This window comes from Staurois parvus, unplaced genomic scaffold (assembly GCF_062004578.1).
Source record: "Staurois parvus isolate SC_StPar_1 unplaced genomic scaffold, SC_StPar_1.0 ptg000082l, whole genome shotgun sequence".
NCBI lineage: Eukaryota > Metazoa > Chordata > Amphibia > Anura > Ranidae > Staurois > Staurois parvus.
The window spans coordinates 1,290,755-1,303,080 of record NW_028317878.1 but is presented as its reverse complement, the minus strand read 5'-3'; the positions used below and the strand labels follow the sequence as shown (position 1 = coordinate 1,303,080).

The 12,326-nt window shown below is 42.9% G+C and overlaps 1 protein-coding gene and 1 long non-coding RNA gene across 2 annotated transcripts in view; both read right to left on the bottom strand.

Annotated features, from left to right (window-relative positions):
* Window positions 1-8,314, bottom strand: part of CPVL (carboxypeptidase vitellogenic like) — a 144,820-nt gene extending 136,506 nt beyond the window's left edge. The window contains exon 1 of the mRNA XM_089669881.1: window positions 8,167-8,314. Within this exon, the coding sequence (XP_089526007.1) occupies window positions 8,167-8,204 (38 nt within the window). The 5' untranslated portion in view covers window positions 8,205-8,314. The remainder of the gene's footprint in view (window positions 1-8,166) is intronic.
* A 788-nt stretch (window positions 8,315-9,102) lies between these two features.
* LOC149468594 (uncharacterized) lies at window positions 9,103-11,977 on the bottom strand. The gene is made up of 2 exons (XR_016311684.1): window positions 11,820-11,977; window positions 9,103-9,382 (listed from the first exon to the last, which is right to left on the bottom strand). It is a non-coding gene; the product is annotated as an uncharacterized LOC149468594 (long non-coding RNA).
* Between the last annotated feature and the right edge of the window lie 349 nt (window positions 11,978-12,326).

Sequence of the window (12,326 nt, the reverse complement as noted above, 5' to 3'; positions counted from 1 at the left end):
TATTTACATGCAATCAGCTGTGATTGGACACAGCTGATCACATGACCGAGGCGACATCTTCGGCTCTTTCCGTTGATCGGTGATCCGCTGTGTCCGAGGGACACAGTGCACCACCGATCGCCGTGCTGCACACTCCCAGAGCCGTGCATGCGCGGTTAGAGTGGGAAGACATCATATGATGTCCTCCCAGAACGAGAGAACCGCCTTGCGCCCGTCATTACCTTATATGGAGGGCAGGAGGCGGTTAAGGAGTGGTGGTGATGTTTATGAGTTTTTATTTTGCCCTTTGTGGGTGCATTTCGGAGATATCCATCCAAAAGCTCTGTGACTGCTGATTGTGCCACCATCTTGGATGTGATGTCAGCAGCCATAGTGGACCCAGAGCTGTCACTCAAGTGCCACTCTATAGTATTCCCTTTGTTTCTCCCCGACAGTTACATGAAAGGTTATGTATAGAGGTGAGGGGAGGAGGAGCTGGGACAGCACACACAGTAATTAGACACTCCTAGAAAGGGGGCAACGACATACGAGGAGGAAGGGGCTGTATTTGGGAACTGACTCTCCTAGAGTTGTCAAATTTTCTAAGAACTTCACATTCATACTGCAAGTGGATAAAACACAATTTATGTAAAGGAAAAGCACCGTAAGGGCTCATTCACACGGGTGTACTACAGACTATGCTGGTGCAAGGGCTATGTTTACCCATCAGGGATGCACGGAACACTTGTTCATACCCGGACGAGTAAACATGGCCCTTGCGCAGGTGTACACCATAGTATACCCCACATGAACGAGTGCTAAGAGTTTAAAAAGAGTTGATTCTCCTGTACTTTTATCCATCATTTTTAGGTTTGGTTTAAGCTCATGCATCTTTTCATGCCCAGCTTCAGTGTGGCGTTTGGTGATTATTAGGAACATTGGCCAAGTCCCCTCTAGCCATGCGTCTGTAAAAAGAAGCCCTGATCATCATTTGACCCAGTTACATGGTCTCATCTTCCAGATGTCAGGGACTTCCTTCAGCTGAGCTTCCATCTGTCCTCCTCCACACCAGCCACAGGAAATGCAACAAACAGATCATCATCTTTAAGAGCACCAATTCTTTCACTTCTCCAAACTTGGTATACTTTAGGTTAGCTATCCTCAACAAAGAGGAACTCTTTAAACAACTTCTGGCCTCAGGGAACCCTTGCTAAAAAGGACCATCTACAACTCATGATACATTAGTGTGATGGTCAGGGGGAAGAATGCTCCTTACACATGGCCATTGGAAAGAGTCACCCTCTTATAGATAGCTAAAAAAGATCAATGACGTCAGTGGGAACATAATTGAGAGGTAGAAATTGCTCAAGGAACCCCTAGCAACCACTGGAGGAACCCTTTCTCAACCATGGTGCCCAGGCACCCTGGGGTAGCTTGAAGTTTCTCCATGGGTGCCTTGGCAAAATGTCTAAAAATTGCCCAAAACTTGTATACAAGTCAGCGGGTGAAACAAGCCTGCCTTTTAGTTACACAAAACCATAGGTTTTCATTGTGCACCACCTTCTAGCCGCCGGCATCCTGACAACCAATGACATCAGTTGATACGGAGAATGTCAGCTGCCTGCACAGCATCCTAGTTTGTCCCTCTCAATCAGTGCTGGGGTCACATATGTTCAGTGATGGAGAAAAACTGGAATACTAGTCAGTACCAGTGTGCAAAAGTGTATTTGCTTTGGAAGAATAAATCACCTCTAATGTTGGGTGTCCTACAAGTGTGGATGTTGCTGCGTTATATAAAACCACTGGAATCATTTTTTACAATTTAGAATGGGGTGCCCTTTTAAAATTATGAACAGTCTTGGCACCCCACTTTAGAATGAGGTGCCTCAATAAGGTTCATAATTTTAAAGGGTGCCTCGGGACCAGGGTGGATAAAAATTGAAAAAAAAAAAAATCTGATTTTTTTTTTTTATTTAAAATCGGATTTTTCTTTAATTTAAAATCGGATTTTTTTAAAAATAAAATTCTTTTTGAGGAAAATATATTACCATCCAAAGGTTATTCCATCATGAAATAAAGATTAGTTTTTTAATTATGTAGAATAAGGCTGTATATGTTAAATGTTTTGGTAAATAAATTCCATGAATCCATTCACAATGTCACGCTCTTCCAATGGTTTTTGTAAGATTATTGGGCAGTTTCTCTGCCTACAAGATATTATCACAGATGCTTGGTTTACTTTTGCAGTTCTCAAAACTGAATCTGACTCAGCGGAGATCACATGCCTCTTCTTCACAGCAAAAATGTTATAACATGAACAGAGTTAACAAAAAGACCTTAATCCTAACTTCTACAAACCTATGAATACAGAATCAACCCCTTCAGTGCTAAGTTTCAAGAAGTTCAGTGAATAGAATAGAAACAATATTTTTCTGATTGTTTGGAGTGGAATAGATCTGCTCAAGAAGAAAGTGAAACTAAGTGTGAGGAGGAAGGGGCTGACAGTCTAAGTTTCTTAAAATATATATATTTTGTTTAGCCAAATTAGTTAACAAACATGGATGTTTGTTTAAGCAAATAACATACAGTCAGGTCCATAAATATTGGGACATCGACACATTTTTGGCTCTATACACCACCACAATGGATTTGAAATGAAACGAACAAGATGTGCTTTAACTGCAGACTGTCGGCTTTAATTTGAGGGTATTTACAAATCAGGTGAACGGTGTAGGAATTACAACAGTTTGCATATGTGCCTCCCACTTGTTAGGGGGCCAAAAGTAATGGGAGAATTGGCTTCTCAGCTGTTCCATGGCCAGGTGTGTGTTATTCCCTCATTATCCCAATTACAATGAGCAGATAAAAGGTCCAGAGTTCATTTCAAGTGTGCTATTTGCATTTGGAATCTGTTCCTGTCAACTCTCAAGATGAGATCCAAAGAGCTGTCACTATCAGTGAAGCAAGCCATCATTAGGCTGAAAAAACAAAACAAACCCATCAGAGCGATAGCAAAAACATGAGGCGTGGCCAAAACAACTGTTTGGAACATTCTTAAAAAGATGGAACGCACCGGTGAGTTCAGAAACACCAAAAGAATCGGAGACCACGGAAAACAACTGTGGTGGATGACCGAAGAATTCTTTCCCTGGTGAAGAAAACACCCTTCACAACAGTTGGCCAGATCAAGAACACTCTCCAGGAGGTAGGTGTATGTGTGTCAAAGTCAACAATCAAGAGAAGACTTCACCAGAGTGAATACAGAGGGTTCACCACAAGATATAAACCATTGGTGAGCCTCAAAAACAGGAAGGCCAGATTAGAGTTTGCCAAACGACATCTAAAAAGCCTTCACAATTCTGGAACAACATCCTATGGACAGATGAGACCAAGATCAACTTGTACCAGAGTGATGGGAAGAGAAGAGTATGGAGAAGGAAAGGAACTGCTCATGATCCTAAGCATACCACCTCATCAGTGAAGCATGGTGGTGGTAGTGTCATGGCGTGGGTATGTATGGCTGCCAATGGAGCTGGTTCTCTTGTATTTATTGATGATGTGACTGCTGACAAAAGCAGCAGGATGAATTCTGATGTGTTTCAGGCAATATTATCTGCTCATATTCAGCCAAATGCTTCAGAAATCATTGGACGCCGCTTCACAGTGCAGATGGACAATGACCCAAAGCATACTGCAAAAGCAACCAAAGAGTTTTTTAAGGGAAAGAAGTGGAATGTTATGCAATGGCCCAGTCAATCACCTGACCTGAATCCGATTGAGCATGCATTTCACTTGGTGAAGACAAAACTGAAGGGAAAATGCCCCAAGAACAAGCAGGAACTGAAGACAGTTGTAGTAGAGGCCTGGCAGAGCATCACCAGGGATGAAACCCAGCGTCTGGTGATGTCTATGCGTTCCAGACTTCAGGCTGTAATTGACTGCAATGGATTTGCAACCAAGTATTAAAAAGTGAAAGTTTGATTTATGATTATTATTCTGTCCCATTACTTTTGGTTCCTTAACAAGTGGGAGGCACATATGCAAACTGTTGTAATTCCTACACTGTTCACCTGATTTGGAGGTAAATACCCTGAAATTAAAGCTGACAGTCTGCAGTTAAAGCACATCTTGTTTGTTTTATTTCAAATCCATTGTGGTGGTGTATAGAGCCAAAAATTTTAGAATTGTGTCGATGTCCCAATATTTATGGACCTGACTGTATGCTGTAATGTTATTGTTTCAGTTGAAGAAATCTATTTAAATTGTTATTATTAAGGTAATGATTATTTTTCTCCTTCCTAAGTACAACAGAAAAGTTGTCCAAATATGAATGATTAACCTATTAAAAGGGATAAAAAAACTAATATGAAAAGTTGTTATTCTAAAAATCTTCATCTACTTGCATATTAAAGTTATACCAGCAAGAATTAGTCTTTATGTAGAAAACTAGGATTTAAATAAAGCCTTACTGACTAGTGATTTAAATCGTGATTTAAATCAGTTTGATTTAAATCAAATCCACCCTGCTCGGGATGTCCATAATTTTAAAGGGTGCTTTGACTGAAACACCATTGAGAAACACTACCCTAGGGTTCCACAGAACCTTGCCCCTTTAGATCCTCCTAACAAACTATGATGATATTTTTCCAGGGTGACATTATTCATAAAGTGCAGCCTCATTGGTGCCCATCACTGAAGGAGATTACTTAATTTACTAAGCTTTAACAGAAACTAAGAAAAAAAAAACCTTTTATTTTCCAAATTTTTGGTCTTTTTTTGTTTGTTAGCAAAAAATAAAAACCCCAGTGGTGAATAAATACCACAAAAAGAATGCTCTATTTGTTTAAAAAAAATGATGAAAATTTAGTTTGGGTACAGCGTTGCATGACAGCACAATTGCCATTCAAAGTATGACAGCGCTGAAAGCTAAAAATTGGTCTAGGCAGGAAGGGAGTAAACGTGCCCGGTAGGCAAATGGTTAAAGTGTAAGTTCACCGCCACAGAAAAAATGTAAGAGGTGAACATACACCCTCCCCCACCCCCTTGGGTCACACTGTACTTACATCTAGGATTGCCGAACTGTCAGCACCCGGCAGGCACTCCAGCGGTCCAGGGATTAGAAATCCCCGCTCTTCTACATCAGAACTTCCTGCACATACCAGCCCAATTCAGATTGGTCAGCACCATCATATGGACAGTGCTGACCAATCAGAATCCACCTTATCCATTCTGTTAAGTGCATTTGCCAGCACTGGATCGCATGGTACAGATGTACCATGCGATCTGGTTTCAGTTTGTTTTTTTGTTTTTTTTAAAGTAGTGCATGCACTACTTTTGGTGCGATTCAGTTCAGTTCATTCCAAATCAATGGGCTCAAATTGCACCATATGTGACTCACACAGGAAGGCACAGTACGTTTCTGTGCGATCCCTTGTGTGAACCAGCCCTCAGTCTTTATTTTACATCTCCCCATGGCCTTTTGCACATGGTACTGATGTTTGAGCAACAGCATTTCTGAGCGTAATTTCAGGCACTTGTTTTGCGCATTTTTGCATGCATGCACACAACATTCCTAGCCAAAAATCAATTAATATTTATGCACGTACCAGTGCCAATTACTAACCATGAACGCAAATTTTCCTTTTTTTTTTTTTCTTCTTACTCAAGCATACATAGCTTGTTTATGAGCCTGTGTGTACAGACACATTGTAAACAATGGACTGCATTTTGGATCAGTAAAAAAAAAAAAAAACTCTGTACTGAACTTTTTCAAGCTGCAGTGTGCAAGAGGCCTTTACGAGACCACAATGTCCAGTAGTGATGAGCTGAGTTGTGTTAAGACATGAGTCCAAGCCTGCTGGGAAACTGTCAGAGAGCCAATCATAAGTGGCGGAGACATTTCCATCACACGTATGCAAGGGGCACATTTACATGTACAAACATGCTTGAGCTCACCTCTATTTTCCAGAAAATGTAGCAGTTAAAGGGATGAAAAAAAACATTTACCACTGACAGAGATGCTTTTATTTATGTAAAACATTTATCCTAAAAGGCAGAAACTATTCCTGTAACTGCTAAAAAAAAAACCTGTTAGTTGGGGCTTGGCTAAATTCACATTGGTGCGCTAAAAAACGTGGTATATACTTTGGAAAAAAACTGATTTCAATGCGTTTTTAATGTATTTTCTGATTTCCTGAATCCCAGCATGCACCTATGAAACATAGAAGTTTGACTCAAAAATGCAAATATGCACCATGGTGCATTTTTTATAAGTTTCCATTCACTTAAAATGGGAAGCACATTTTTAGTGTGCTTTTGACAAAGATGCAGCATGCAGAACTTTTAAAAACGCAGCGCAGTGATGTGAGCAGTTGCATAGGGTTCAGCCCTGGCTCACACCAAATGCAATTTCAAACTGGTGAAATTTGGTCCCGTTTAGCGTGCGCCAATATAGACGCAGGTGCGATTTACCTTATCCACTGAAGTGGTGAAAAAGTAACGTAGGAACTATTTTTCAAACTGTGCTCCTTGAAATCGCACCTATTAAGACTGTGCCATAGAAATACATTCGATGTGACTTCAGGTGCGATTTGTAAATTGCATGTCGCACGTGAAGTCGCAACATTGTGAAACGGGGGACAATTTTTCATGAGCTTTTGTTATGTGGGAAAGGTGCTTTTTAGAGTGGCAAAAGGGCAACAGTGTGAACAGGGCCTTCAGCTTTCATGTGTTAGCCACTTACGTCAAGTCCATCCCAACCTGCTAGTGCAACTAACTCTTCTCTCTCCCCCGATTGACAAGGTTACCATCCAAGGGTGTCTCTGTTTATCCTTTTCCCACCCTAAGCCCGGGTTCACATCGGTGCAGTGCGGTCAATCCCATGTGATTCACACAGGAACCGCACCTCGTTCCTGTACACATCACATGATTTGTATGCAGTGCAATTGGAGCCATACATGTTGTATGGCTCTATTCGCACCGCAGCCGCACCAAAAACGTGCAGGACCTTTTTTTGGTCCGCACTAGTATTGGATCGCATAGGTATTTACACCTATTTGATCTGATTCTGCACATCGCAGTGTGTTTTGCAGACTGCTTTCGGGGTGTTCTTAACTTAACATCAGGGGCGGACTGACAACTCATGGGGCCCCCGGGCAATAGGGGATCATGGGGCCCGTGTCCTTGCCCAAACTAAAAAAAGCCTATAAAAAAGGTACCTGGGGCATCTCATAGGGCCCCCTACTGACCTGGGCCCTCGGGCAGTGCCCAAGTTTCCAAATGGTCAGTCTGACCCTGCTTAACATGCACACCCACAGCGGTTTGAATGAACGGGGTGCGATTCTGATACAGTTCGGAAATCGCACTGAAAACACTGCGAATTCTGCACCGCATCAGTGTGAACCACGGCTTAAACTAGATAAAAAAAACCAGAGTGCTTGAGATAGAGGAATCCCCCTGCTGGGACATTCTGACAGTAGGACCCTCCTCTGTCTAAGGCTAGCTTCACATTTCTGCGTTCCTGCAGGCCACGTTTTGCGCAGGCACAGAAAAGCCCCGGACGCAGAGCCCCAGAAAACGCAGCCCGCACAGGAACCTCAGTTCCCAGTACGGTTCTGATGGCCTGTGCGGGCAGCGAGCCATTGGAATTAATGTGGGTCCGCAGTCCTCGATGCGGGTCGCCTGCACGGATTTTTGTGCGGATCTGCAGCGGCACCACCCACAGATGTGACCCAGAGGTCCTACACTGATCAACAGCTCCAGATTGACAAAAGTCTCCCAGCATGTCCCTTTGACAATCAACATCCATGAGCAGGAACAACCACACATTAATAGAAATTCTTCCAGTCCCTGGTGACCCAGCTGAATTTCCATCCATCTATGGCCAGCTGAAGACAGCAAATGTGTTACTAATCCAATCACAGGTGAAAGTAAAAGAAAACGAATGCAGCCATCACATCCAATGATTTGTAAGCTGCAACATATTGTTGTTTTTGGGTGTAATACCGCATTAGGTTCGCCATGAGAGTGAATGGTCTCCTGTCCTGATATTATCCTGCACTGTGACTACAGAGTGATGATACAGGAAGTGTCAGGGAGTGCAGTCACCCGGAACAGATCAGTGTATGGGGACACCCAGGAAGCAGCAGAGCTCACCCTATCCCAGCACTGTGATCTGACACCACTTACCTGCAGCCTAGAAGGAGCACAGAGCCGGCCATGCACATACAGGAGGGGGAGGGGGAGGAGGAAGCCGGGCTGAGCTCTCACTTCCCTAATATTCCCGCACCCGCCTGTCATATGATGGGCAGCACGTGAAGCCTGCTCTGCAGTGTGCGGCCTGTCCTGCAATAAGTGAAATGTCCAGCAGGTGGTGCTGCAGATCTATGATCTGTGTAACACAGCAGGCTGGGTAGTCTGTGCTGTGTGATGGGACATCCCTGACCTTTGTGTCATTCTTCTGCCACACATACATTTCCCTGCACACCATCCCAGATATCTGACAAGGACAATACACTCTCCAGGGTACACTCTATTCCTTGGCACTAGCCAAGGAAATATCCCGCCACCATTACACCGCCACCACCAGCCTGAACCTCGGATACAAGGCAGGATGGATCCATGCTTTCATGTTGTTCACACCAAATTCTGTCCCTACCATCTGAATGTCGCAGCTGAAATCGAATGCCCATTCTACTTTGATCTCTGACATCAACAAGGTATTTTCATCCACACAGCTGCCACTCACTGGATATATTCTCTTTTTAGGACCATTCTCTGGAAACCCTAGAGATGGTTGTGCGTGAAAATCCCAGTACATCAGCAGTATTTTAAATACTCAGACCAGCCCGTCTGGCACCAACTATGCCAAGTTCAAAACCACTTAAATCCCCTTTCTTCCCCATTCTGATACTCGGTTTGAACTTCAACAAATTGTCTTCACCATGTCTAGATGCCTAAATGCATTTAGTTGCTGCCATGTGATTGGCTGATTAGCAATTTGTTACCAAGCAATTGAACAAATGTCAGGTGATTGTAAGTGTAGTAAACAATATGGTAGTGTGACAAGAGCACCCCTACCTGAAAATAGAAGGTTACTAAATGATCCACGCGGAGTAATATGAATTCAAAAAATTCAGACAATACTTTATTTGATCACATAGATCATACGGAGGTTAAACATGAGCACGGTGAACATGTCAAACAAATAAAATCATGTTTAAAATGCACTAGGCGTCTTCATTGTAGGGTCATTTTAGCAAGTAGGGCACCATGTATGGCAATGTAGGGTAGTGGTGAGGTAATTCTCCTAGATTTCCATGGATTTCCAGCTTATATTGGAGTAAGCCATGTATACAGCAGATGTGTTCCCAATATACGTCAGGAACCTCCTGGTATATGAGAGCTGGAACACAAATAATACACAATGTATGTATGAGAATATAGGAGTTAAATCACATCCAGGCCTCACCACACCTCCCTCTCCAGCAAAAAATGGACACTTCAATTACCTTCTCAGTTGTAAGACTGTCATACCCGCTTCTCAAATATAGGGACCTCCTGGGTAACCACCCCAAGTGAAACAAAGTCACCCAATTTTTGGTAAAATATAAAACATGAGGCTGTGCCAAGTAAATAGATACCCAACATGTCAACCCTGTCAGCCATGCAGTGTGGCTGTGCCCACACTGCATGAGTTAGGTACTCTTTTTGTCTAGGGGCTTAGGGAAAAGCTGTATGTACCCAGTCCTCTGGAAAACCACGCTCCCCACGTCCAGCGGTGGACTGTTCCTGCTGTCCTCATGTCCAGAGCTGGTCTATGGCATGATGATGTCAGGAACAGCCCATTCACAAGACCACTAGCACGCGCGGGGGGGGCAGGAGCGGTGTGGATCGATTTTGCACTTGGAAGATCGGCAGATTAGTTAAGTATATTCTTGCTTTCTGAGCCCCTAGAGAAAAACAAGCATTTAACCCGTGCAGTGCAGGCACGGCCCCACTGCATGGGAAAATAATAATTTTGCCATGATTCCTGCTTTAAAATAGCGTGAGCCCCTGATACGGTGACAAACTTTGGTTCCCTATATTTTCCATAGGCAATGCTTTAAAAACCCCTACAGGTCGTCCATTTAGAGTTTAAGCTTTAGAATTGAATAATGAGCCTAGAATTATATCTGTCACTTTGTCAAGTGAGGAAACATGTAATGTGTACCACAATCAATGTTTTGTGTGTGTGTAGTTGCTCCTATGTGTGTATTTACGTTAATACATGCTTGTATGAGGTTGGAGGAACTCAAAAATATTTGGAGGGAGATTTTAAGTGCTTATAACTTTAATTTGTTTACATTTTTGTTACACTTTTTATTAACCTTTTTTTTCCCACCATGTAGGGAACAAAAAGTGCTCTATGCAATGCATTTTTTGATGATTCCCTTTAATGAGATATCCCCTGCCCTGTCTTATCTGCCTTCAAATGAAACTAGTGGAGTGTAGATCATACTCTATTAGCTTCTTCTTCAACCTTTTTGGCTGGGGAAAATGACACCAAGACCTGGAAATGAAGTTTTACATGGCGCTTCCGGCTCATTAACAGGAAGGGGAGATCAGCAAACAGACGTTCACTGATCGCCTTCCTCTTTCACCAGGTAGCACCCACCATGCTGGTCCTGGGTCCACCAATTGGTATGCAAAGCCCAGGAAACATGGTGGGGGTGCATGCAGAGGGAGTGTGGAAATGATCTGGTAGCTGCACAGCCACCAGATCACTTCCATCTGACTATTTTTCAGATTTACACCAGGAGTGTGTTTAAAACCCCACAAAGCCACTGACGTAGTATATACATCAGTGGCAGTAAGAAGGTTAAAGGTGTAGTTCATCTTTATAATAAAGAGTGCAGTGTAGTGAATGGGAAATCTACAAACCCCACCTGCCACCTCCAAAGTAGGACTCATAGTTCTGAATGGAACAAAATCAGAGTAATGTCACTCCACTCATACTCCATTGATAATTTCCTCTAGCTCCACAACCAAAGGTCGTAATTCCATTTAAAAATGGGGTTGGAGGAACAGTCTGCAGCTTCTGCATTGTACCCTTGATGCAATGATCGCAGTTGCAATGTTTTGTAGGAGTCAATGCAAATATTAAAGTGTTTGTTAAGGCAGGGTTTTTTTTTTTTTACCTTACTGGATTCTATGCAGTACAGTAAAAAACCTTCTGTGTGCAGTTTCCCCTGCAGCCCCCCCCTAAAAATACCTGAGCCTGATCTCAATCCAGCAATGTGAACAAGAGCCGAGGCTGTCTCAGCTCTTTTAACCAATAAACGTAGTGCTGCGCTGCTAATGTAAAGTATAAGTATCAAATGATTATATATGAAAACATCAAATATACATAAAAACATGCATAAATCATAATACAGATACATTAGAAAACACAATGTCCATGAAAGCAAGTTCGTGCAATTTAAATTAGAGCAGTGAATGTGGATAAGGTTTTACATCAACTTCCTTCACAATTACATAAGATATCTCATGTGCTCACAAAACCATCACCATCACTTAAAGTGCTGCAAACATGCAGGTTGTGCCACCTCAGTGCTCGCAGAACTCTCACCTTAAGAAAATCTGAATGCACTTATAATGATTAATAAATTGGGGTTCCTCCACTCTCCTGGTTCTCCACCATTATAGAACCACTGGGGGTCCTCCTTCCTGTCTTTGATCTCTAGACCCAGTTGTAAAACTGCTCCGTTTAAGGGTCACTTCGGATCAAATGTACACTCCAGAAATCTCCAATAGTGCAGTATGTTCCAGTACATACCTTTCCTTAAAAGTATTGCACTTACATGTGTACATGCATAAAAACGCCATTAAAATCATGTTGGAGCCAACAAACACAGACCACACTTCTGTGTACGTCACTTCCAGTTCACGGCTGCCCCACGCGTTACATCACACGACTTCTAGTCACATTGAGGTAGCGTAGGAGTATCTTTTACTTTATATGTCTGTTTTGCTCCTCATTGGCTCAGATACAGCAACAGGAGCCATTAGCTCCTGCTGCTGTCAATCAGAGCTAATGATGAGAAATAGGGGGTGGGGCCAAGTCGGCTCTGTGTGTCTTACAGACACACAGAGGCAGCTTGGGAGCAAGCACACACAAATGCCCCTAGACCAAGTGGCTAGCTGTGGGGGCACTTGGCGGGGGGGTGTAGCCCAGTCACCAGCTTGGGACCCGAGTGTGGAGGATTGGGGCTGCTCTGTGCACAGCCATTGCACAGAGCAGGTAAGTATAACATGTTTGTTAATTTGATCAAATAAACAACTAAGCTTTACAATCACTTTAATAAATT